Source organism: Trichomycterus rosablanca, chromosome 7, assembly GCF_030014385.1.
Source record: "Trichomycterus rosablanca isolate fTriRos1 chromosome 7, fTriRos1.hap1, whole genome shotgun sequence".
Taxonomy (NCBI): Eukaryota; Metazoa; Chordata; class Actinopteri; order Siluriformes; family Trichomycteridae; genus Trichomycterus; species Trichomycterus rosablanca.
Genome location: NC_085994.1, coordinates 7,647,790 through 7,672,998, shown reverse-complemented (window position 1 = coordinate 7,672,998; position 25,209 = coordinate 7,647,790). Strand labels below are relative to the sequence as shown.

General features: G+C 38.7%; 1 protein-coding gene across 1 annotated transcript in view; it reads right to left on the bottom strand.

The window, feature by feature from the left end:
- Positions 1–25,209, bottom strand: part of grid2 (glutamate receptor, ionotropic, delta 2) — a 744,839-nt gene that overhangs the window by 298,205 nt on the left and 421,425 nt on the right. Inside the window, exon 3 of the mRNA XM_062998321.1 lies at positions 3,459–3,743. Coding sequence (XP_062854391.1) covers positions 3,459–3,743 — 285 coding nt within the window. The remainder of the gene's footprint in view (positions 1–3,458; positions 3,744–25,209) is intronic.

Here is a 25,209-nt window from a genome sequence, read left to right as displayed (position 1 = left end):
CCTTTGCCAAGGGCACTGACACAGCCCCATACCATGACAGACCCTGACTTTTGGTTGTGTTGCTGATAACAGTCTGGATGGTTCTTTTTGTCTTTGGTCTGGAGCACACGGGATTCTTTTTTTTCCAAAAAAAGACCTGGAATGCTGATTCATCTGACCACAATACACGTTTCCACTGTGTGATGGTTCATCCTATATGGACATGGTTAACATAAGGCTTCTTTTTTGCACAGTAAAGTTTTAAGTGGCATTTGTGCATGTAACTCTGTATTGTAGTGCTTGTCAAAGGTTTGCCAAAGTAATCCCTCACCCATGTGGTTCTATCAGCTATTGTTGAGTGGCGATTCTTGATGCAGTGCCGTCTGAGGGATCAAAGATCACCGGCGTTCAGCTTAAGCTTGTGCTCTTGGCCTTTATGCACTGAAATTCCTCCAGATTCCTTGAATGGTTTAATGATATTATGCACTGTAGAGAGAGAAATGTGCAAATCCCTTCCAATCTTTCTTTGAGGTACATTGTTTTTAAACATTTCAATCATTTTCTAACAGATTTGTTGACAAACTGAAGATCCTCTGATCATCTTTGCTCATCAAATACTCAGCCTTTCCTGGATGCTGCTTTTGTATCAAACCATGATTACAATCACCTGTTAACATCACCTGTTTAAAATCACATCATTTTTTAGTTTTTTCACCTCATTACTAGCCCTAAATTGCCCCTGTCCCAACTTTTTTTTGGAATGTGTTGCAGGCCTGAAATGCAGGAATGGATGTTTATTAATAAATGAAATGAAGTTGAGCAGATAAAACATGAAATATCTCAGGTTCATCCTGTCTGACATCAAATAAAAGTCAAAGTAAATGTAAGGAACACTGTGTTTTTATTTTATTAGCATTTTCCATATTTGGGATTGTACAAAAAGGCACCACTTGTGAATGAAGGGTATAATAATGCATAGATACTGCACACTATAATTGTTATTTCTTAATTTTTTGTATTGCGTCTTTTAAGTGTCAAATTTGTACTGTTGTTCCGGTCTTTATAAGACACCCTTGCCACTTGATTTAAAGTCAAATTCCTTTATGTTTCTCCAGATGTGTCTGGTTTCCAAGACTATCCAAACACTGCACCACAAATCCAAAAACAGAGGACAGTTGGGTAACAGAAATCAAATTCCAGACACATCATCTACTGTCCAAAAAGCTATTTTAAAACAAGCAAAGGCAAATTCGGGGGTAAATTGCTCTCTTAAGAAAGTTGCTAGCTATGAGAAGAGCACAGCTAATGTTCTGTAGAATCATCAGTGAGGTTTTCAGTGAGCTAAAGGCTCACAGAGTGGTAGAGGTTCGAAAACTATCATTAAGGTGGAGGGTGCGAGGAGCTCGGCCTCCAGACGTAGCCGAAAGCAGATCCGTTTCTCTAAAAGGAACGACGACTTATTTATCTCGGCCTCATTCGTCCGAGCACGGCCGCCACGGGATCTGACGGGAAGATGGAGCTTCTTTTCTACTCTCTCACACAGCTGCACCGTTTCTTCCTATCGCCAACGGACGCGCAGAAGTGCAGCCGTAGCTCCCGGCTACACCAATCCTCAATCTTTATCTCTGCCCTCATTAGCTCACTCGTTTCACTCACCCGCCAAACAGTGGAGAGAAACTCCACAAGTGCTTTCTGTCTAACACACCTTATCTTTCCATCCCGGACGTAATCCTGCAAAAACAACTTTTACAGACGCGTAATGAGCGCTGTTTGTTTACAGTCTCTCCAAAATGATGAGAGGGTGTTGACATGGGGTGACTGGCTGCTGCTTATGAATAATATCTGTAATTATCAGGCGGCAGCAGTGAACAACAACACTTTAAATTTGGACAGCATTTTCTAAACTATAAATTACACACAAGTATAAATCACACTCCTCATACTTTCTGTCCTTACTCGATTAGGATTATGCATTATGCACATTTTTTTGACAATTTATGGTCAAAAGTATGTGGACACCGACTAATTATTGTTGTTTAAGGTCTTCTTCTTCTTCCTCGGCCTTTGTCCCGTTCGTTTGCGGGGTCGGCTCTCGGCGGATCATGATCCGCATTGCTTTGGCACAATTTTTACGCCGGATGCCCTTCCAGACACAACCCTCCCTATTTTATCCGGGCTTGGGACCAGCACTACAATGCACTGGTTTGTGCATCTAGCGGCTAGATATCTATAGGACAATTTAGTGTTTCCAATTAGCCTGGTGGCATGTTTTTGGACTGTGGGGGGAAACCGGAGCACCCGGAGGAAACCCACGCGGACACGGGGAGAACATGCAAACTCCGCACAGAAAGGACCCGGACCGCCCCACCTGGGGATTGAACCCAGGACCTTCTTGCTGTGAGGCAACAGTGCTACCCGCTAAGCCACCATGCCGTCCTATTGTTGTTTAAGGTCTTAATTATGGTTTTCCATGTTGGAAGTGGTTTGTTTATGTTGTCAAGCCTACACCTCATCTGTATGATTTAGTCAATGAAGCTAATGATCCACAGCTGCTCCTCAGGTGAAATGCTCAAGGTATTTAAGGGAGCAGCTGTGGATCCTTCAGCGGAGACTATTTTGGTTTTCATGCTCATGTCTTGGTTAATTTGACATGTCATGATTTTGCTCACGCTCTTGCTAAGAAGTCCTGTTAAGTCTTATTCATGTCTTGTGGTTGTCTTGTTAATGTTTAGCATTAGGGAATGTTTCATGTTTGTTTAGATTTGCATTAGCAGATAGCTTAACATTTAGCGTAGATCATGTGTTAGTATGTCTTGTCTTGTGTACCCTTGTTTTTTGTTATTATTAAACATCGTGAAACACCTCTGCGTGTGTGTCCGCCTTAATTTCTCGCCTGTAGCCCATTTGTTACTCAATTATATAAAATACATTTTATTCTTCCAGCTTTGTAGCAGCAGTTAGCAGCAGTTCATTTGTCTCTGTTATGATGCAAAGAGACAAAGAGAAAGCCATACATTCTTTTTTCACCCTTCCCTATTCAATTACCCCATTGCTTTTCACGACCTCTATGGCTGCTGACCTCTACTCTTGACCGAGGAGGGCTGTGACTATCACACACCCCCCTCAAAATGTGTGCAGTAGAGACCGCTTCTTTTTCACCTGCACAAGGTGGGTTCATATTGCACACAGAGAGTCACACACTGATCTTCATTATCCCCCGTCTGTGTGCAGGTGCCATCGATCAGTCAGACAAAATTATAACTGCAACAGTCATGAGGAATTCCTACCCCTCCAGCATTCCCACCTTCGGATGTCCATTTATGTGCCCGGCCTGATGGTAGCAGAGCTGAGATTCAAACTGTTTTAGCAGTGTTTTGCCACTGCGCCACCCCAGCAATACATGAGTTCTATGCAGGCAGCTATGAGGTAACACAAGTCCAGGCACCCTGATCTACTAAAGCTTAAGTTTTTGTACTTACCATAGTCTGTGTCATAGAAGATAATAAACTTCTGCCAGGTGTACTCCATCACCACATGAAAGATTACATCGTTCAAGTAGACGGGTGGACGCACGAAGAGCGTGTAGTCGTCCGGTTGGCCACGGGTGGTGGGAGAGCAACTAGAGCGAGGGGTGTTCACCACTGCCCTCTGGATGAACAGATGGGGAATGTGCATAGCATCAGCCAGAGTCTGCAGCGAGCTCGCCGACATGCAGCCGATAGAGCTGACCAAAGCAAGAATCCCTCTGTTCATCAGCTCACAGGCTGCCGAGAAAAAAAAACAAAAAAAGTATTTAATAATGTAAACAACATCTACACTATACAACAGACAATGATATACATTTAAATTTATACCAGAAATGTCTGGAATTTATTAGTAAAAATATAACTTAGTAAATATAATAGAACTATAATAAAAATGACCAAAATGAATTAGTATTATATGAAATTATATCAAATAATAATAATAATAATAATAATAATAAGAAGAAGAAGAAGAAGAAGAAGAAGAAGAAGAAGAAGAAGAAGAAGAAGAAGAATATATTAAATTATAACAATAATAATAACAATAAGAAAAATATATTTAATAATAATAATAATAATAATAATAACAATAACAATAATAAAATAATATATAAATAATGATAATACTACTACTACTACTAATAATACTACTAATAATAATAATAATGTTTATGGTTTATTATTATTTTTATTATTTACTATTACAAGTTATTATTTATTATTTATAATAATGTACATAAAATACAAATTAATAAAATAAAAAGACTTCAAAAGAATATTAATAATAATAATAATAATAATAATAATAATGAACATTAAATAATATGTAATATAAATAATAATAATAGTATTAATATTGTTTATTGTTATTATTATTATTATTATTTACTATTATGTGTTATTATTTATTATTTATAATAATGTACATAAAATAAAAATTAATAAAATAAAAAGACTTTTAAAGAATAACAATGATAATAATAATAATGGAAATTAAATTATAATAATAATAATAATATTGTTTATTATTATAATTATTATTATTTATTATGTGTTATTATTTATTATTTATAATAATGTACATAAAATAAAAAATAATAAAATAAAATAAAAAACGTTTAAATAATAATAATAATAATAGAAATTAAATAATATACAATATAAATAATAATAATAATAATAATGTTTATTATTATTATGTCTTTACTTAGTATTATGCATTATTATTTATTATTTATAATGTTGTAAAAAATCTAGTGTATTACTTAAAAATAAATAAAATAGAAATAAAACGATTCATGAGTAATAAAGATAATAATAAGAATTCCACACTGTAATAATGTCACACTGAATGATTTTAGATCATTAGACAAAATATGAAAACATAATTTATTTAAAGGAAAATAATATCTAACAGAATACTTTAATATCTGTGGCTAATAAAGAGGAGAGCCACAAAAAGAGAACATAGGGTACAATGTACATTGTCCTATTTATTAGCATTCATTGGTATTGTGAATCATCTGTTATTGAATCACTTGTTTAAACACTATAACAGTCACAGTGCTCTCTTTGTGAGTTTTTAGCCCTCTGTCGTCCTCCTCTTAGTGGATTTTTGATGAGTCTCACAGCAGCTGTCATACTAAGTTTTTGAGCCAAAATTTAAAACACTGCCAGAACTTTTTCATCAGCTGTGTTAAGAAGCACTTAACTGACTGTCGAGGAACAGGTCACACAGGTCCGAGCCCAACAATACATACTTACAACTACAGGAAACATTTTACAATGAGCGATTCTGGCTGTGACAGCAAAATTGGGCTGATTATTGCACAGTGTATCACCAGCTTTTTACCCAGCAGAGACGTTGTGGTTAGGACTGAAATGAGCGGTACATGTTCAGTGTCTGATTTATTGCAGTTCTGTAAAATAAATGAGCTAAAATTTCTCAACAGAATTGCAAAATACTAATATTAAATTCAACAAAGCTCCAGTTTTTGCTGCTAATGGGAGGCAACCAGTTATTAAGCTTACTAGGCAGCTACTTTATTTATGCATTTTCTCCCTTTTTCTCCCAATTCAGCATAGCCAGTCAGTACTCCACAGCTGGGGACAACCATCGCGTCCAACTAGGGTATATTAGCCTGACACACACTCCCTCTGGCACATGCACAGTTCACTGACCCCTACTTATTCGCCCCCACTACCCTAACTGGATAAGCGTTTAAGAAAGTGAGTAAGTGAGTATTCATATATATATACAGTGTATCACAAAAGTGAGTACACCCCTCACATTTCTGCAGATATTTAAGTATATCTTTTCATGGGACAACACTGACAAAATGACACTTTGACACAATGAAAAGTAGTCTGTGTGCAGCTTATATAACAGTGTAAATTTATTCTTCCCTCAAAATAACGCAATATACAGCCATTAATGTCTAAACCACCGGCAACAAAAGTGAGTACACCCCTTAGTGAAAGTTCCTGAAGTGTCAATATTTTGTGTGGCCACCATTATTTCCCAAAACTGCCTTAACTCTCCTGGGCATGGAGTTTACCAGAGCTTCACAGGTTGCCACTGGAATGCATTTCCACTCCTCCATGACGACATCACGGAGCTGGCGGATATTCGAGACTTTGCGCTCCTCCACCTTCCGCTTGAGGATGCCCCAAAGATGTTCTATTGGGTTTAGGTCTGGAGACATGCTTGGCCAGTCCATCACCTTTACCCTCAGCCTCTTCAATAAAGCAGTGGTCGTCTTAGAGGTGTGTTTGGGGTCATTATCATGCTGGAACACTGCCCTGCGACCCAGTTTCTGGAGGGAGGGGATCATGCTCTGCTTCAGTATTTCACAGTACATATTGGAGTTCATGTGTCCCTCAATGAAATGTAACTCCCCAACACCTGCTGCACTCATGCAGCCCCAGACCATGGCATTCCCACCACCATGCTTGACTGTAGGCATGACACACTTATCTTTGTACTCCTCACCTGATTGCCGCCACACATGCTTGAGACCATCTGAACCAAACAAATTAATCTTGGTCTCATCAGACCATAGGACATGGTTCCAGTAATCCATGTCCTTTGTTGACATGTCTTCAGCAAACTGTTTGCGGGCTTTCTTGTGTAGAGACTTTAGAAGAGGCTTCCTTCTGGGGTGACAGCCATGCAGACCAATTTGATGTAGTGTGCGGCGTATGGTCTGAGCACTGACAGGCTGACCCCCCACCTTTTCAATCTCTGCAGCAATGCTGACAGCACTCCTGCGCCTATCTTTCAAAGACAGCAGTTGGATGTGACGCTGAGCACGTGCACTCAGCTTCTTTGGACGACCAACGCGAGGTCTGTTCTGAGTGGACCCTGCTCTTTTAAAACGCTGGATGATCTTGGCCACTGTGCTGCAGCTCAGTTTCAGGGTGTGGGCAATCTTCTTGTAGCCTTGGCCATCTTCATGTAGCGCAACAATTCGTCTTTTAAGATCCTCAGAGAGTTCTTTGCCATGAGGTGCCATGTTGGAACTTTCAGTGACCAGTATGAGAGAGTGTGAGAGCTGTACTACTAAATTGAACACACCTGCTCCCTATGCACACCTGAGACCTAGTAACACTAACGAGTCACATGACATTTTGGAGGGAAAATGACAAGCAGTGCTCAATTTGGACATTTATGGGTGTAGTCTCTTAGGGGTGTACTCACTTTTGTTGCCGGTGGTTTAGACATGAATGGCTGTATATTGAGTTATTTTGAGGGAAGAATAAATTTACACTGTTATATAAGCTGCACACAGACTACTTTTCATTGTGTCAAAGTGTCATTTTGTCCGTGTTGTCCCATGAAAAGATATACTTAAATATCTGCAGAAATGTGAGGGGTGTACTCACTTTTGTGATACACTGTATATATATATATATATATATATATATATATATATATATATATATATATATATATATATATATATATATATATATACAGTATGTATGTACAGCACTTTACATCTAATTTTTAAATGCAGAGTTTGCTAAATCAGCCCAGCTATCTATCGTTAGAGGGCACCTGAGCCCCTTTATATGCTCTCTTCACCCCTCGCCGCTATTCCAATCCCCCGCAGTGACGTTGATAAATGCGTGTGCAGCCATGTACAGTAACCTATTTAGACTGTCCGAATCACTGCCCGTATCACTGCCCGTACATACACACTGATTTCTTAATGATAATTATTTTTTTCATGTAGTCGAGTTGACAAACAGCTCCTCCTTGGCTGTTCACCTTCTACTTCACTTCTATACACACAGTAAGACCTGTGCATAACATATTAATTTAGCTCCCCGAGCTTGTTGTATTTCATGGTGCGAGACTTGTGGAGGGTGAAACATGGAGTGTGTCCACGCAGGCTGGAGTGCAAGCAATGTAATTTGCCAACAGTAGCAAAAATGTCTAGACGGTTAGAGGCATAGGGCAATAGAGAGGGAGTGCGGCTAAAATGCTAATTAAATGCATAACAGTAAATAAAAAATACCAAGTGGGTCATAAAAGCTTTTACTTTGAGAAAAATAAATGAAAATAATAATAATAATAAAATTAGCTATGACTTTGTAACATTACTACTAAGTTTGAGTGTTTGGATTGTGACCAAATGTACACCGATCTACCATAACAATAAAATCACAACCGTGTTTGTACACACACTGTCTACTTTATCAGCTCCACTTACCATATAGAAGCACTTTGTAATTCTACAATAACTGACTATAGTCCATCTGTTTCTTTTTTAGCCTGCTTTAACCCTGTTGTTCAATGGTCAGGACCACCGCAGAGCAGGTATTATTTAGGTGGTGGATGATTTTCAGCACTGCAGTGACACTGACATGGTGGTTGTGTGTTAGTGTGTGTTGTGCTGGTATTGGAGTTTTTAAACACCTCACTGTCACTGCTGGACTGAGAATAGTCCACCAACCAAAAATATCCAGCCAACAGCACCCCGTGGGAAACATCCTGTGACCACTGATAAAGATCTCCAACTCAAACAGCAGCAATAGATGAGCGATAGTCTCTGACTTTACATCTACACGGTGGACCAACTAGGTAGGAGTGTCATATAGAGTTGACAGTAAGTAGACACGGTATTTAAAAACTCCAGCAGCACTGCTGTGTCTGATCCACTCATACCAGCTCAACACACACTAACACACCACCATCATGTCATTGTCACTGCAGTGCTGAGAATGATCCACTACTTAAATAATACCTGCTCTGTAGTGGTCCTGGGAAAGTCCTGACCATTGAAGAACAGGGTGAAAGGGGGCTAACAAAGCATGCAGAGAAACATATGGAATACAGTCAGTAATTGTAGAACTACAAAGTGCTTATATATGGTAAGTGGAGCTGATAAAATGGACAGTGAGTGTAGAACAAGAAGGTGGTTTTAATGTTATGGCTGATCGGTGTATACAGTATATACAGCTGTAGCCTAGTGGTTAAGATACTGGACCAGTAATCAAAAGGTTGCTGGTTCAAGCCAAACCACCGCCAGGTTGAGCAAGGCTGTTAACCCTCAATTGCTTAGATTGTATACTATCACAGTACTGTTAGTCACTTTGGATAAAAGCGTCTGCTAAATGCCGAAAATGTGTATATACAGTATAATTCAACACTGTCTACCTGTCAACCCCATAAAACAATAATACTAAGATATAATAAAGAGGCAAATTAAGCACACGTGATCCCATAAAAAGAAATGTAATGTAATTCTAATGACAGCTTTAAATCATGTAGTTAAATCATCCATCATCCTTCTTTCTTTAATTTAATCCCTGTTACATTTCCATTCAATCAACTCTACAAAACCATTAATCCAATATTTTAATAGTGAATCGTATGAATAGTGCAATAAGCCTAAATATCTCCAAGTGTGAGCTAAAATTGATTAAAGGCACATTTTAAGCTGAATAAGCTCGCCTGAACTTAATAGGATTTGCTGTAACCAGAATGAGCATATGCACTCCTACTAGCCCCCTGTCAGGAGATCTCATTTTATTAAGACCCTACTGTGAGTCAGCTTCCTGATCCTCTTCTTCATGTCGTCCGCAGGACTCTCTTAATAATTCATCTTGCTAAATGTGTTAACATGCAACAAGCATTTCCAAATGAGGGTACTGTAGCTTAACTATTGATTTAATATTAAATATTCATATCACTAAATTTAAAAATGCTCTGTTCTTAGCTCTCGCTTCTGACCTTTAGATGTTGTAATGATTAAATAGAATGAAGCAGCCGTATCTATTACTTGTCAAAATCCTAGGTTTAAAAATTAATCACTGGGGGCGGCCAAGTGGCACAGCGGGATAGTCTAAACTTGGGATTCGAAACTTTCTGAGTTTGAATCTGAGCTCTGGGTGCCCACAAATGGCAGACAAAATTAACCATTAGTCTGCTGGGTGGGAAAAGACCAGACTATAAAGGGGGTGGGTCTTTGACACTGTGTAAGGACTTTGGTTAGCAGCCTGATGCGCTTGTACAAAAGTGATGGAACGTGGAGATCAATGTGTGACTCTCCGTGAGCAAGACTGGCCTCACGTGCAAATCCACCAAAGTATTGGAGAATAAGAAGGGGTCGGTGGACTGCGCATGCATCGGAGGGAGTATGTGTCAGACAAATATACCCTCCTCGGATGTGATCAGGGTCCCCAGCAGGAGAAGACTAATCCGATATGCTAAACTGGGTAGAAAAAGGGAGAGAATGCATAAATAAAATAGACAAAGAATCAATTACTCACTCACTCACTCACTTTCTTAACCGCTTATCCAAATAGGGTCGCTAATGCTCTATCATAATAGTATTACCTGTTGTAGGTGGTTTTTTCCATCCTGACTCCCAAAATACACAGATCAGGCATAACATTAAAACCACCTCATTGTTTCTACTCTCACTGTTCATTTCATCAGCTCCACTTACCATATACAAGCACTTTGTAGTTCTACAATTACTGACTGTAATCTATCTGTTTCTCTACATACTTTGTAGCCTGCTTTCACCCTGTTCTTCAATGGTCAGGACCCCCACAGAGCAGGTATTATTTAGGTGGTGGATCATTCTCGGTATGAGTGGATCAGACACAGCAATGCTGATGGAGCTTTTAAACACCTCACTGTCACTGCTGGACTGAGAATAGTCCACAAACCAAAAACATCCAGCCAACAGCGCCCTGTGGGCAGCGTCCTGTGCCCACTGATGAAGGTCTAGATGATGACCAACTCAAACAGCAGCAATAGATGAGCGATCGTCTCTGACTTTACATCTACAAGGTAAACCAACAAGGTAGGAGTGTCTAATAGAGTGGACTGTGAGTGGACACGGTATTTAAGAACTCCAGCAGCGCTGCTGTGTCTGATCCACTCATACCAGCACAACACACACTAACACACCACCACCATGTCAGTGTCACTGCAGTGCTGAGAACGACCCACCATCCAAATAATACCTGGGCTAACAAAGCATGCAGAGAAACAGATGGACTACAGTCAGTAATTGTAGAACTACAAAGTGCTTCTATATGGCAAGTGGAGCTGATTAAATGGACAGTGAGTGTAGAAACAAGGAGGTGGTTTTAATGTTATGGCTGATCGGTGTACATCTAAGTAAATAAATGGCTACTCTGCATAGCCTTTAGAGAATTAGTGCAACCCTGATCAGGTTGAGATGGAACCCTCTGAATAAAGTGAGTGGTTAATCAATATGTCGTCTTTGAGAACATAACAAATTCTCATTCAGAAAATTCAGAAGTTTGTACAGCGAATCCTGCCGGCACCTCTCTTGATCCCTTCTCAGGGGTTTGAAGCAGTAAGTGCTGTCCCATGTTTGGCAGCCACACCTGATGTAGAAGAAGCAGTCGGAGCTGAGCGCCTTTGTAGTGACTGTGGAGTGTTTTGGCAGAAAAGGCCCATTTACTCCTGACAAGTGAACACGACAGAAAGCTCAATATCACGCTCTACTGCCACCACGGCGCTAAAGCATCCTCTCTTAGCCGTAGTCCCTCCTCACTGCGCTTAAACAGGATTTCTTTATAAAAAAAATCCAATTTTTACCCAAGTACATTATGACCCCCACCCAAACTGAGGAGAGCGAGACTGTCACACGCCCCCTCCGACACGTGCACAGTAGCCGACTGCATCTTTTCACCTGCATGAGGCGAGTTCACATGCCGATCAGCTTTGTGCACAAGTCCTGACATGTCCTTTAAAAAGAGGACGTATGGTCACCCTAGCATTGTCCCAAATACCCTATATTATGTCCTTAAAGATTCAAGCACTCTCAATCTGAGACTCAAACGTCACTTGTAAGACTTAGAGCCATTTGAAACACCAGCTTTGTAATGTGTTGTCTATCTACATGAACCAAATTGGAATGTAATTAGCACCAGGTACTTAAATAATCTTAATTTGCTCTGTTAGTATTAGGGTGTTTTGGGTGATTTTAAGAATTTCAATCACCACATCATCAAGAAAAGAAGCACAATGACTACAAACCAGTTGTGGAGGTGTATGTTAGTCTACAACTCTCCTTGACCAGTGATTAGCTGTGGGCTTGGGAAAGGTTCCCTATTTGTTCTGCTTTGCTGACGGCCATAACAGCTTGTCACAAATCACGCAGCATCTAGTTCTCATTCCTGCACTGTCCCTGTTCTATCCTCTGTTTCCCTTGTGGGTTGCAGAGTATCTATCTTAGTATATCATGCTTTATTAATTAGCCATTTAAATTATCCCCTTTTCGTTATTGGTTCCTAAGCCACTGTACTATTACACCTTAAAGAAGTGAATATTGGATTGTACTTTCTCTTCTACTAGGTGTGTTGGGTTCGCCTCATGTGGGGATTCAACACCCTTTACCCCTTTACACAAATTAGAATCAATAACAGTTACAATATTCACACTTCTGCCAATTAATCTTCTCTAAAAGACTAAACTGTGAACACACAGCCAAGCTTGTAGTACTTAAAAGAATGATCTGTAGCTACTCCACTCTTTAGTCTTTTTTTCTGTTTTGATGCTCCATCTTGGCCTTGACACCGCCAAGTGTGTCTCTCTCTTATCAGCAAAAGGGATGCTGGGAGCAGAGGCCTTTGTACAAAGATATATTAGATAGCAATTTTCTATCTCCACTCCTAATTGTAATATAAATTGCTACAAATGTAAAATAAGCCACATATCAGCTGGCTCCAGATGTTCAAGTCATACTGTTATCCAAAGATGTTAAGAGTGCTTTACTTTGAATGCAAAACTTTATGGGTTTCTCGTTCATATGATCAAAATAAACTAATTATTAACACCTCTGGGGATGCCAACTTCTTTTAGCCTTTTGAAACACAAAACCAGAATCATATATGTACTGACCGCAACTAAAAAGCTGGAAGTCAAAGTTTGGACATTATGATTACTTATACTTTATATGTCATATTTATAAAAGCAAAATATAAAAATATTACACCTATTCTATTTGACTAAAAAGTACTAAAATCATTCATTCATTTATTCCTTCATTAATTCATTGACTTTTTTACAGCAGCTTAATCGTGGTAAAGTTCACGGTGGGTCTGATTCATGAAGCAAAAGGCAGGAAACACCCTGGACAAGTCAACAGATCATCACAGGGCGCGCACATACACACACACAAACTTTTAAGTGAAAACTGAAACACCAAAGGGGGTGGGAGGTGGCTAGCACTGTCGCCTCACAGCAAGAAGGTCCTGAGATCGATATCCAGGCGGGCCGGTCCGGGTCCTTTCTGTGCAGAGTTTGCATGTTCTCCCCGTGTCTGTGTGGGTTTCCTCCGGGAGCTCCGGTTTCCTCCCACAGTCCAAAAACATGCAGTCAGGTTAATTGGAGACACTGAATTGCCCTATAGGTGAATGGTTGTGTGTATGTGTTTGTCTGCCCTGCGATGGACTGGCGCCCCGTCCAGGGTGTTACTGTGTGCCTTGCGCCCATTGAAAAGCTGGAATAGGCTTCAGCTATTATTATTAAATATAATAATAATAATACTACTAATAATAATTATAATAAATAATATAATAAATAATATAATAATAATAATAATAATGAATATAATAATTATAATAATAATAATAATAATAATAATAAATAATAATAATAATAAAATAATTAATAATATAATAATAAATTAAGTATAATAATAATCATAATAATAATAATAATTAAGTATAATAATATTAAGTATAATATTAACAGTAATAATAATAATAAATATAATAATAAATAATATAAATAATAATAATAATAATAATAATAAAAAAAAAATTGTCAATTTTAGAAAATTACTAATAATTGTATTATTATTTTTATAGTATATATATACACACACACACACACACACAAACGGGGGGCTAATCCATTGCAGGGCTTTGGCCATCCCGCACCAATCCCCCATCAACTACATCAGTGGATCCAAACCTGGATTTCAGCAGTGGAGGGCTAGCATGATAGACCACTTTGCAAACTGAGCAAAAGCTCTGTGAGGTGTTTTAGTTTTTGATGGGTTGCTTCATGTACGCTTATTGGTCAAAGTTGTCGATTAATCGGCAGTTATACAAGATATGGCATGTCCAGACCATACAGATAAACAATGTGTGCATAATGGACATTGTAGTCGATACCATCATAAAGTATGTACAAAACAATAATGATCTAAATAAATTTATAATGCCCCGATAGTGATTATGGATGGCTATTTGCTGTATGGTGCATTGTTTAAGAGATTGCTTTTCACAAAGCTAGGCATGGATATTGATTCTGCTGTCTTTAAATGCAGCTCCTCCTTAAAGTGCATGCCATGTACAGTATAAACAAAAATGAATACGTCATGGAGTTTATTTAACCACCCAGTCATTGATGAGGTTATATTTATCTATGTAGCAAATGCCGATTATCATTTTTCCTTACTAACAGTTTGTCTTTTACTTCAGCAGTACAACTGCACTGCTAACATCTGCATGTGAAGTCCAGAAATACAAAACAGGCACACCGGAGAGTGATTTAAACCCTTCACTTGTGAAAAAATCACCCAACGTCAGGATGTGAGCACTTGACGGAGGGATTGTCTCACATTATTGAAGAGACCTGTCTCACTGTCTGTGTGTGTAATGAAGACGCATGAGTGAGTTAGCAGGCCAGCTGGTTGCAGATGGGAGAAACAAAATCGATGCATGGCAGGCCCACCTGCTTTAGCTTGTTTAAAGAACAAACCGCAGCTCTTTAGAGAAATAAAGACGGAGACGTGGAAATGAAGCAGTCTAAGCCAGTTGTCCCCAACCCCTGGGCCATGGACCGCTACCAATCCGTGGGTCATTTATTACTGGGTCGCACAGAAAGAATAACAGCATTTGACATCTATTTGTAAACATGGCTGCTGCATCGAGCATGTCCGTGCTGAAAGATGATCAACTGCTGGAGATTGCAAATGATTTGATGATGGCGTTCTGGATTAAAATCAAGGCAGAATATCCAGAAATCACTACAAAAGCAATGAAAACACTGCTTCCATTTCCAAAATCCTACCTTTGGCAACCCAAACAAAGAAACATAGTAGACTGGACATAAGGAACACACTTAGGGTGTTATTGTCACCCTTGACCCCTAGGTTAGAGCATCTCGTTGCAGCAAAATAAGCTCAAGGTTCCCACTGATTTTCATAATTGGTGAGTAGTATTCCTTTTGCTTTGTGAGAAATTTCCTTTTACTTTGGCAATGTAATCACCCCAAAACTACATGAAATAATTAATTAATTACATAAATGTTAAACATTTTATTATTAAACAAATTATTATTATTAAACAAACTATTATTATTATTATTATTTTTTTATTTTTATTAATTATTTTATTTGGTTTTTCGATTATTTATTTTTATTTATTTATTTATTTGCTTATTTAATTCTTTATTTTTGTTTATTTATTAAATTATTTTTATTATTTTTTTAATTGTTTTATTTATAAAATTGTTTTGTTTGTATTTATTTTATTTATTTATATAGCTGTACTACTCTATAAGCTAGTTGTAGAAATATCTAATGCTAGCATCATATGTTAATTTATTTTTTAATTTTTAATTTTATTATTATTTTAATTTTATTTTTAATAATATTATTTGTAATATTTGGTTATTCGATTATTTATTTTTATATATTTATTTGTTTGTTTATTTCATTCTTTATTTTTGTTTATTTATTGAATTACAATTTTTTTAATTGTTTCATTAATTAAATTGTTTTATGTATGTATTTATGTTTGTATTTATTTGTTTATTTTTATTTATGTATGTATTTATGTATGTATTAATTTATTTATTTTATGTATTATTTATGTATGTATTTATGTATGTATTTATGTATGTATTTATTTGTATTTAATTATGTATGTATGTATTTATTTATATATTTATTTATTTATTCATTCATTTTGATTAGCTGCCTCTATATTGCAGTTTCAGATGGAACAGCTGTACTACTCTATAAGTTGTAGAAATATCTAACACTAGCATCATACATTAATGCTGTTTGTAGCAACAACAAATTTAAAGAACATACTTTTTTCTATCCTATAAGAACTTAGTGAGCTGATGCTGATGTATCCTCTGTGGAAATAGTTAATGCTGTGATGTGGTTAAAAAAGCTCAGGGTTTTCACTGATTTTCCATCATTGATGAGTAGTATTGTTATGGACTTTGTGATTTTTATTATGCTCGTCGTATCATTTTATTTTAAATCCTCCCACCCACGCCGGTCCGTGAAATTATATCTTATATAAAACCGGTCCATGGTACAAAAAAGGTTGGTGAGCGCTGGTCTACGCCCCCTGCTCGGCTGAGAAGAAAGCAGACACTCAAGTTACAATTTGCATCGTGAGTGTAGTCGAGCTCATACTGCCTTCCTGCCTCTCCATCTCTCCATCAGTACGCACAAGTTGTTTTTTTCTCTAATTGAAGCAAATCAAATTGAGCCATTAATCATTGGGGTGAATCTTCTGTGAGTGAAGCACATGAAATAAACCTGTAAGTCCTTACAAATCCCCTTAGCAACCATCCTCCCTTACTTCACTCGTATCTACGGCTTCTGTACATCTTCCTCGCCCTGCTTGACCTCCTCCTCCATCATCGCCGCATCTCTGCCACACATCCACGCCCCTTTATATGAAATCCGTCTCTGAAAACTGGAATCTGAAACTGAATACTTTTCTTGACATTTTAATTAGTACTGGGCTATCATTAAGAAAAAAAAGTTGCTTGAATTTAATAGTGATGCCAAACTGTTCCTTTTTGCTGCCTGCTATTCACACCATATGGCCAAAAATAAATAAAAACCTAAACATGAGCTTCTTCAACCACTTAAAATTATGGAAATCATTATGAAGGTGCATATAAAGTTTGGTAATGTCCTCTCAGACTTTGGAGTTTTCTGCACGGAGACACAGTTATGCTTAAAAAAAAGTTGCCAAGCTGCATGTTATTTATTTAATATGGTTTATTATGTACATTTTATGTACTAAATATCTGAAAAATGTCCGTTTGCTTTGCAATATAATCACCAAAAAAATACATGAAATTAATTAATTAATTACCCAATTGTTAAAAAATTTTTTTATTACCATGGTCATAACATGAGCATGCTGCTCTGTAGGCTAATTATTATTATTATTATTATTTTAAAATAATAATATTTATTTAATTAATTATTTTGGTTATTCAATTATTTATTTGTTCATTTATTAAATTATTTTTATTATTTTTATAATTTTTTGAATTGTTTTATATATTAAATTGTTTAATTAATTAATTTATTTATTTATTCATTTATTTATTTATTCATTCGTTTGTTTATTTATTTATTCATTTAATTATTTATTTATTTATTTATTCATTTATATATATATATATATATATATTTATTTATTTATTCATTTATGTATTTGTTTATTTATTTATTTATTGGGCGGCACGGTGGCTCGGTGGGTAGCACTGTCGCCTCACAGCAAGAAGGTCCTGGGTTCGATCCCCAGGTGGAGCGGTCCGGGTCCTTTCTGTGTGGCGTTTGCATGTTCTCCCCCACGTGGGTTTACTCCGGGAGCTCCGGTTTCCTCCCACAGTCCAAAGACGTGCAGTCAGGTTAATTGGAGACACTGAATTGCGCTATAGGTAAATGAGTGTGTGTATGTGTGTGTGTGTGTGTGTGTGACCCTGATTGGATAAGCGGTTAAGAAAGTGAGTGAGAAATTAGTGTTTATTTATTTATTTATTCATTCATTTAATTAGCTGCCTCTATATTGCAGTTTCAGATGGAACAGCTGTACTACTCTATAAGCTAGTTGTAGAGATATCTGACGCTAGCATCAAACGTTAATGCTGTTTGCAGTTGCAGCAACAACAAATTTAAAGAGCATGCTTTTTTCATCATGCAGAAGAACTCAGCGAGCTGATGCTGATGTATCCTCTGTGGAAACAGTTAATGCTGTGATGTGTGGCCGTAGTTCCGCGTGCTGAGGAATGGAATGCATTAGTGTGGTTAGCGTAGCAGCATAAGAGCATGATATAGGATGCTATCATATGTTTCATTAGGTTTGATGTATTTACCTTAAACATTTTAGAGCTCATTCTTTATGATAGGGTAGCTTATCTCAGTTTGCACCAAATAAAACAAGAAGTTAACCGTGTGTAACATCCAAATCAGTGGTATTTTGTAGAATTAAAGCCTGGATAGCAAGCTGACCTGGCTAGAAAGCTGACATGTTGCTAACCTGATAAGATGCTGTTTCTTCCTCTTACATCAGAAAGATTCGACTATGCATCGCTCTGTAACCACTCAAATTCTCGTTCAGCCTCTTATCATCTTGAGATGGGCTACTGGACTATTCTAACTCCTTCCTAGCAGGTCATTCTATGTCCACCATCAGACCCCTGCGACTGATTCAAAATGCAGCTGCCTGCCTAGTTTTCTATCAACTCAAATAGTGCCACATCACCCCACTGCTGCGTTCTCTTTACTGGCTTCCTGTAGCTGCTCAGATTCAGTTTAAAACAATGACAACTGCTTACAAAGTCAAAAATGGACCAGGTACCAAATCAAGTCCAAATCAAGTCACGAGTCTTTAGACTAGAGTCTGAATCAAGTGACGAGTCAAGTCACTAGTTAAAAAACAACAGATCAGCGACTGTATTTTGCTGTTTTACTTTCCTAGGTACCAGTTAAAAGCTTAAACTGATACGTTTTGTTTTCATTGCAAAATAAATGCGCGCGATAAATCACGGCACAGCGGCCAAAATCCAAAACACAGCAAAAAATCATTAACCACTGCTTACCTTAACTTCCGTACTTCCAGATGCTATTAAACTTATAACTGTGTGTCCCATTAGGAATATAATCCATTATTTTGTAAATGTGCTTATAATTAAAAACCTCCAAACTTTCCCGGTTGTGAAATAAAACACGAACTCGTTAGAAAGCCAATCCAGCGTTTCATTCATCATCTGTGTGACGCAAACTGAATAAATGCAAATAACAGCATTTCTTACTAAAAATTACAATCAAAAAGTCCGAAAGCGGTTCTTCCAACCATTAGCGCCAATTCTGCAGGAGCGTTCCATTCACACCAGCTGTTCTAGTGAAGTGCACTACGTAGGGTATTCTACCATTTTAAGTAAGATTTCAATCCAAAGTAGGGAGTAGGGAGTGACGCTTCATCACTATACCGGAAGCTGGCTGGAACATTTACCCATTGCGTACGTTGAATGTTATTAGAGAGCAGAAAATGACACGATCAGAATGATGTCGGATCATATATATATTAGCTAATGTTAACACATGCTGCTGACTTTTGTTATCTACAAGTCATTTTTTGCGAGTCACGAGTTCCGGGTCATTTGAAACGAGTCCGAGTCGAGTCTGAAGTCGCTGTGTGTCCCCATCTCTGCCAAGTGAACACTTTTATAGCGTGTGTTCGAAAACTTAGTAAGCTCTCTACAGTGACGCATTTTACGTCATCCTACGCGCGCTCCCGAGAACAAGGCTGTTCGAATTGTTAGATACCTCAAAATGCTGCCTAGTAAGGTATCTTAAATTTGAACGGTAATTTGACAGAATAACCAGGAAGCATCCAATGCTGCCTTAGAGGTGAATCCCAACATTCAGTGCGGCACAACTTTTTTCACAAAAAAAATTACAAATATGGTGGACGGATGCAGAAAAACAAATGGAGTTCTTTTCAAATGTAAATAAATTATAATTGATTTTTAATTTGTATAAACTGCCAAAAGTGTCATTTATTTGCAAGTTCGGGCTCGTCAGTGACAATCTAACCGTTTTCAGTACACGGAGGGAGACACGGAGTTAGTTGACATGCTAGCTAGTGCTTGTGCCACCTCATGCCATTGGTTTGAATGTGTTAGCTTAGCAAGCAATGTAACTGATGTTTGTTTGTTTATTAGGATTTTAACGTCATGTTTTACACTTTGGTTACATTCATGACAGGAACGGTAGTTACTCATTACACACAAGGTTCATCAGTTCACAAGGTTATATCAATATTTTGCATCTCCAAGTCACCTCACTTGCATGTCTTTGGACTGTGGGAGGAAACCGGAGCTCCCGGAGGAAACCCACGCAGACACGGGGAGAACATGCAAACTCCACACAGAACGGACCGATGTAACTGATGTAATCGCTGTCTAAGTAGTGCGTTCAAATAACCTGCCTTATACGGTGATGTCTCTACTTAGGCAGCTGCCCATGTAGGCAGTAAGACAGCAAGGCAGCTCACCCTCAAGGCTGACCCTCAAGGTTTTCGAACACACCCATAATAAATTGTATTGTTGATAGACAGTCCAGCTTTCTCGTCCAATGTCAATGTCTGACCTCTTGAATGCCCTTCTGTAACTAACTAACTAACTAAGTTGAGACTGCAGTGCCAACAATGCAGCTCCTACAAGATGGGATGGAAACCTGGCATGTTTGCACCAAAATGTCCAGAACTTACAATGGACTTTATCACAGACTGGACTGAACAATGTTTTTTTGCTAGTTACAACTTTCAGTTCAATTTAATTTTGTGTTTGTATGATTTGTGTAAATGCTATTTATTTAAAGTATCCTCCAGGCCACCCAAAGAGGATGGGTCCCTGCTGAGTCTGGTTCCTCTCAAGGTTTCTTCCTGTATTTTTTTTTTTTTTAATATTTTATTTATGTATTTTCTCCCTTTTCAGCGCGTCCAATTGCCTGATTGCATCATGCTTCCTCTCCACCAATGCCGATCCCTGCTCTGATTGAGGAGAACAAAGCTAACCCACGCCCCCTCTGACAAGTGGGCAGCAGCCGTACGCATCTTATCACCTACACTTTGACGAGTGCAGCGCAGCTCAGCGTTGTGTATGGACAGACACACCCTGACAGCACTCTTTTCTCATCTCTGTGCAGGCGCCATCAATCAGCCAGCAGAGGTCGTAATTGCACCAGTCATGGGAGAGAGACCCTATCTGGCTTAGTCCCGCCCATATCTGAACAACAGGCCAATCGTTGTTCATGTGGCTGCTCAGCCTAAGCCGGCAGGCAGAGCTGAGATTCGATACGATGTATCCGAGATCCCAGCTCTGGTTCCAGCGTGTGTTTTTACCGCTGCGCCACCTGAGCGGCCTTTCTCCTGTAATTTTAAGGGAGTCTTTCCTTGCCACTGTCACCCTCGGCTTGCTCAATAGGGGTTTTTGGTCTGTTGGTCCTGGATTCTGTAAAGTTTCTTTAAGACAATGTCCATTGCAAAAAGTGCTATATAAAAAAAGTTGACTTGACTTGACTAACTAACACAAACACACAAGTGGAAGCTGTAATGTCAATACTGTGTGTGTGTGTTTGTGAAAATTTGATTGGCATAAAGTCATAAGAAAATATGAATCATTCACTACATCTAACTTTATGATTAAGGTCCTCAAAAGTTCCAGAACTGTTAAAGGTCTTATACTGCGAATATATGATGGTATTTAAAATCAATAAACTCAGAGTCAGCTTCTTATATTATTTATTTTTTATATATATATTTTTTTTTTCGCTCGGCCACCCCTGGATCTCCCTGCTGATGCTGCACTTGTCTTCTCAAGCGTTAAACAAGAGCTGACAGTGCCACTCTGCCTGGGTACAACGGCAATCAGAACACAATCAGGTCGACATCCAAATGCCCATTACTCCTAAAAGGGCCTGTATTCTCTGAGGTGAGGTCTGATTGGAGCCCATTCAGCAGGAAACAGACCCACACAGGAAGTACTATAAACACGGAACGGCTGTCTGAAGATCGTGATTACTGGCACCAGAGCTTCGAATATTACACAAGAGAGCGGCTTAGAAATCACAGCCAGTGGAAAAACAGCGTGAAGAGCTAAATGTGCAAGAGGGGATCTGGGACAGAAAATGCGAAGCATAAAAGAAGCTGTTAAAGAATAATGATGGCAAGAAACAGGAAAATAAAAGAGTACAAACGATTTAAAGAGAAATAAAGTGCAGTGTTAACAGCAGGCTAAGCTGCAATATGCTGTAAACAAATGGCTCAGCCTAAAACAGGGATGTCCAAACTTATTTTGCTGGAAGCCAGATGGAGTATAAAATATGTAAACAGAACACGGGCCACATATTCGTTTGTAATGAAAAACTAACAATTACTAACAATTACAGGGCGGCACGGTGGCTAAGTGGGTAGCACTGTCGCCTCACAGCAAGAAGGTCCGGGGTTCGATCCCCAGGTAGGGTGGTCCGGGTCCTTTCTGTGTGGAGTTGCATGTTTTCCTCCCACAGTCCAAAGATATGCAAGTGAGGTGGATTGGAGATAGTAAATTGTCCATGACTGGGTTCGATATAACCTGGTGAACTGATGGATCTTGTGTAACGAGTAACTATCGTTTCCTGTCATGAATGTAACCAAAGTGTAAAACATGAAAAAGTGTAAGTGTAAAACCCCCCAATCTAGTCGTATCCAATTACCCTGATTGTGTTACGCTTCACCTCTACCAATACAATCCTCCACTGCTGACTGAAGGGGCTTCGGAACTGACACACGCCCCCTCTAACACATGTGCAGTACACACTGTATCTTTTCACCTGCACAAAGCGAATTAATGCAGTTAACGACAGCCTTAATAATAACATTCAATACACAAAGCTGCACACACAGTTGGGCCAAAAAGTATTTAGTCAGCCACTGATTGTGCAAGTTCTCCTACTTAGAAAGATGAGAGTGGTCTGTAATTTTCATCATAGGTACACTTCAACTATGAGAGACAAAATGAGAAAAAAAAATCCAGGAAATCACATTGTAGGATTTTTAAAGAATTTATTTGTAAATTATGGTGGAAAATAAGTATTTGGTCAATAACAAAAGTTCAACTCAATACTTTGTAACATAACCTTTGTTGGCAATGACAGAGGTCAAACGTTTCCTGCGAGTCTTCACCAGGTTCGCACACACTGTAGCTGGTATTTTGGCCCATTCCTCCATGAAGATCTCCTCTAGAGCAGTGACACGGACTCCACAAATTTTCTATGGGGTTGAGGTCTGGAGACTGGCTAGGCCACTCCAGGACCTTGAAATGCTTTTTACGGAGTCACTCCTTCGTTGCCCGAGCGGTGTGTTTGGGATCATTGTCATGCTGGAAGACCCAGCCACGTTCCATCTTCAATGCTCTTACTGATGGAAGGAGGTTTTGGCTTAAAATCTCACGATACATGGCCCCGTTCATTCTTCCCTCAACACGGATCAGTCGCCCTGTCCACTTTGCAGAAAAACAGCCCCAAAGCATGATGTTTCCACCCCCATGCTTCACAGTAGGTATGGTGTTCTTGGGATGCAACTCAGCATTCTTCTTCCTCCAAACACAACGAGTTGAGTTTTTACCAAAAAGTTCCATTTTGGTTTCATCTGACCACATGATATTCTCCCAATCCTCTTCTGGATCATCCATATGCTCTCTGGCAAACTTCAGACGGGCCTGGACATGTACTGGCTTAAGCAGGGGGACACGTTTGGCACTGCAGGATTTGAGTCCCTCTCGGCGTAGTGTGTTACTGATGGTAGCCTTTGTTACTTTGGTCCCAGCTCTCTGCAGGTCATTCATCAGGTCCCTCCGTGTAGTTCTGGGATTTTTGCTCACCGTTCTCATGATCATTTTGACCCCACGGGATCGAGGGAGATTATCAATGGTCTTGTATGTCTTCCATTTTCTTACAATTGCTCCCACAGTTGATTTATTCACACCAACCTGCTTGCCTATTGTAGATTCACTCTTCCCAGCCTGGTGCAGGTCTACAGTTTTCTTCCTGGTGTCCTTCGACAGCTCTTTGGTCTTGGCCATGGTTGACTGTTTGAGGCTGTGGACAGGTGTCTTTTATACAGATAACGAAGTCAAACAGGTGCCATTAATACAGGTAACGAGTGGAGGACAGAAGAGCTTCTTAAAGAAGAAGTTACAGGTCTGTGAGAGCCAAAAATCTTGCTTGTTTGTTATTGACCAAATACTTATTTTCCACCATAATTTACAAATAAATTCTTTAAAAATCCTACAATGTGATTTCCTGGATTTTTTTTTCTCATTTTGTCTCTCATAGTTGAAGTGTACCTATGATGAAAATTACAGACCTCTCTCATCTTTCTAAGTAGGAGAACTTGCACAATCAGTGGCTGACTAAATACTTTTTGGCCCCACTGTATAGCATGATATGAAAAAAACTCAACAGCCACAGGAAGTAGTTAATCACAGGAAGCTGTTTGCTTTATATTTTTGATAGGAACACTAGGGTCCTTCCAACTGTCTTTGAATGCTTTAAAAATTCAATCACTGCTTCACCTCGTACACTGATACCAGTACAAAGCAAAACCTGTTATAGTCCTGGATAGCAAGCTGACCTTTTCAAGTCATGTTGCTAACCTGATAAGATGCTGTTCCTTCTTCTTACATAAGAAAGGTTCGACTATTCATATGCAGATCAGCCTTGTGTAGAGAGAGTCACAACCTGATCAGCATTATTCCACGTTTCTGTGCAGGTGCCATTAATCAGCCAGCAGAGGTCGTAATTGCACTGGTTATGAGGAACCCTGGTCTGGCTTGTCTCACCCTGTGAACCACAGCCAATCGTTGTTCGTGTAGCCGCCCAGCCCAACCGGATGGCAGAGCTGAGATTCAATACGATGTTTTCGAAATCCCAGCTCTGGTGTGCTTATGTATTTTACTTCTGCGCCACCTGAGCGGCACTCTAACTTAGCAATTTTAAGTGACTAATTACTAATTTTGACAGGGTTGTATAAATTAAGATTTTACTCACTAGTTTGTAATCCTAATAGAAAGATTATTATACTGCTTTAAATTAAACATACTCACTTCCCCCTGAACTCAGTGAAAGATATTCATTTTCCCAGCGTGCCTGAAATCTTCTGCATTTGCTGTCTAGTTTTCGTTTCTTTGGAGCCGCTGTGTTTATCCAAAAACTCGGGAACATTAATGTAGGTGTAACGTTAATGTTTTGAGTCGAGAGAAAGAAGACGGGGAGAGTTTTAGATTTGTTTTATGCGATAGCGACACCCAGAGTTCAAACAGGTCAAGCTGTTTTAATAAAACCTGTTCAATAGCGAGCCAACTTTAATTTTTTCTTTAAAATACTTCACAAGCATT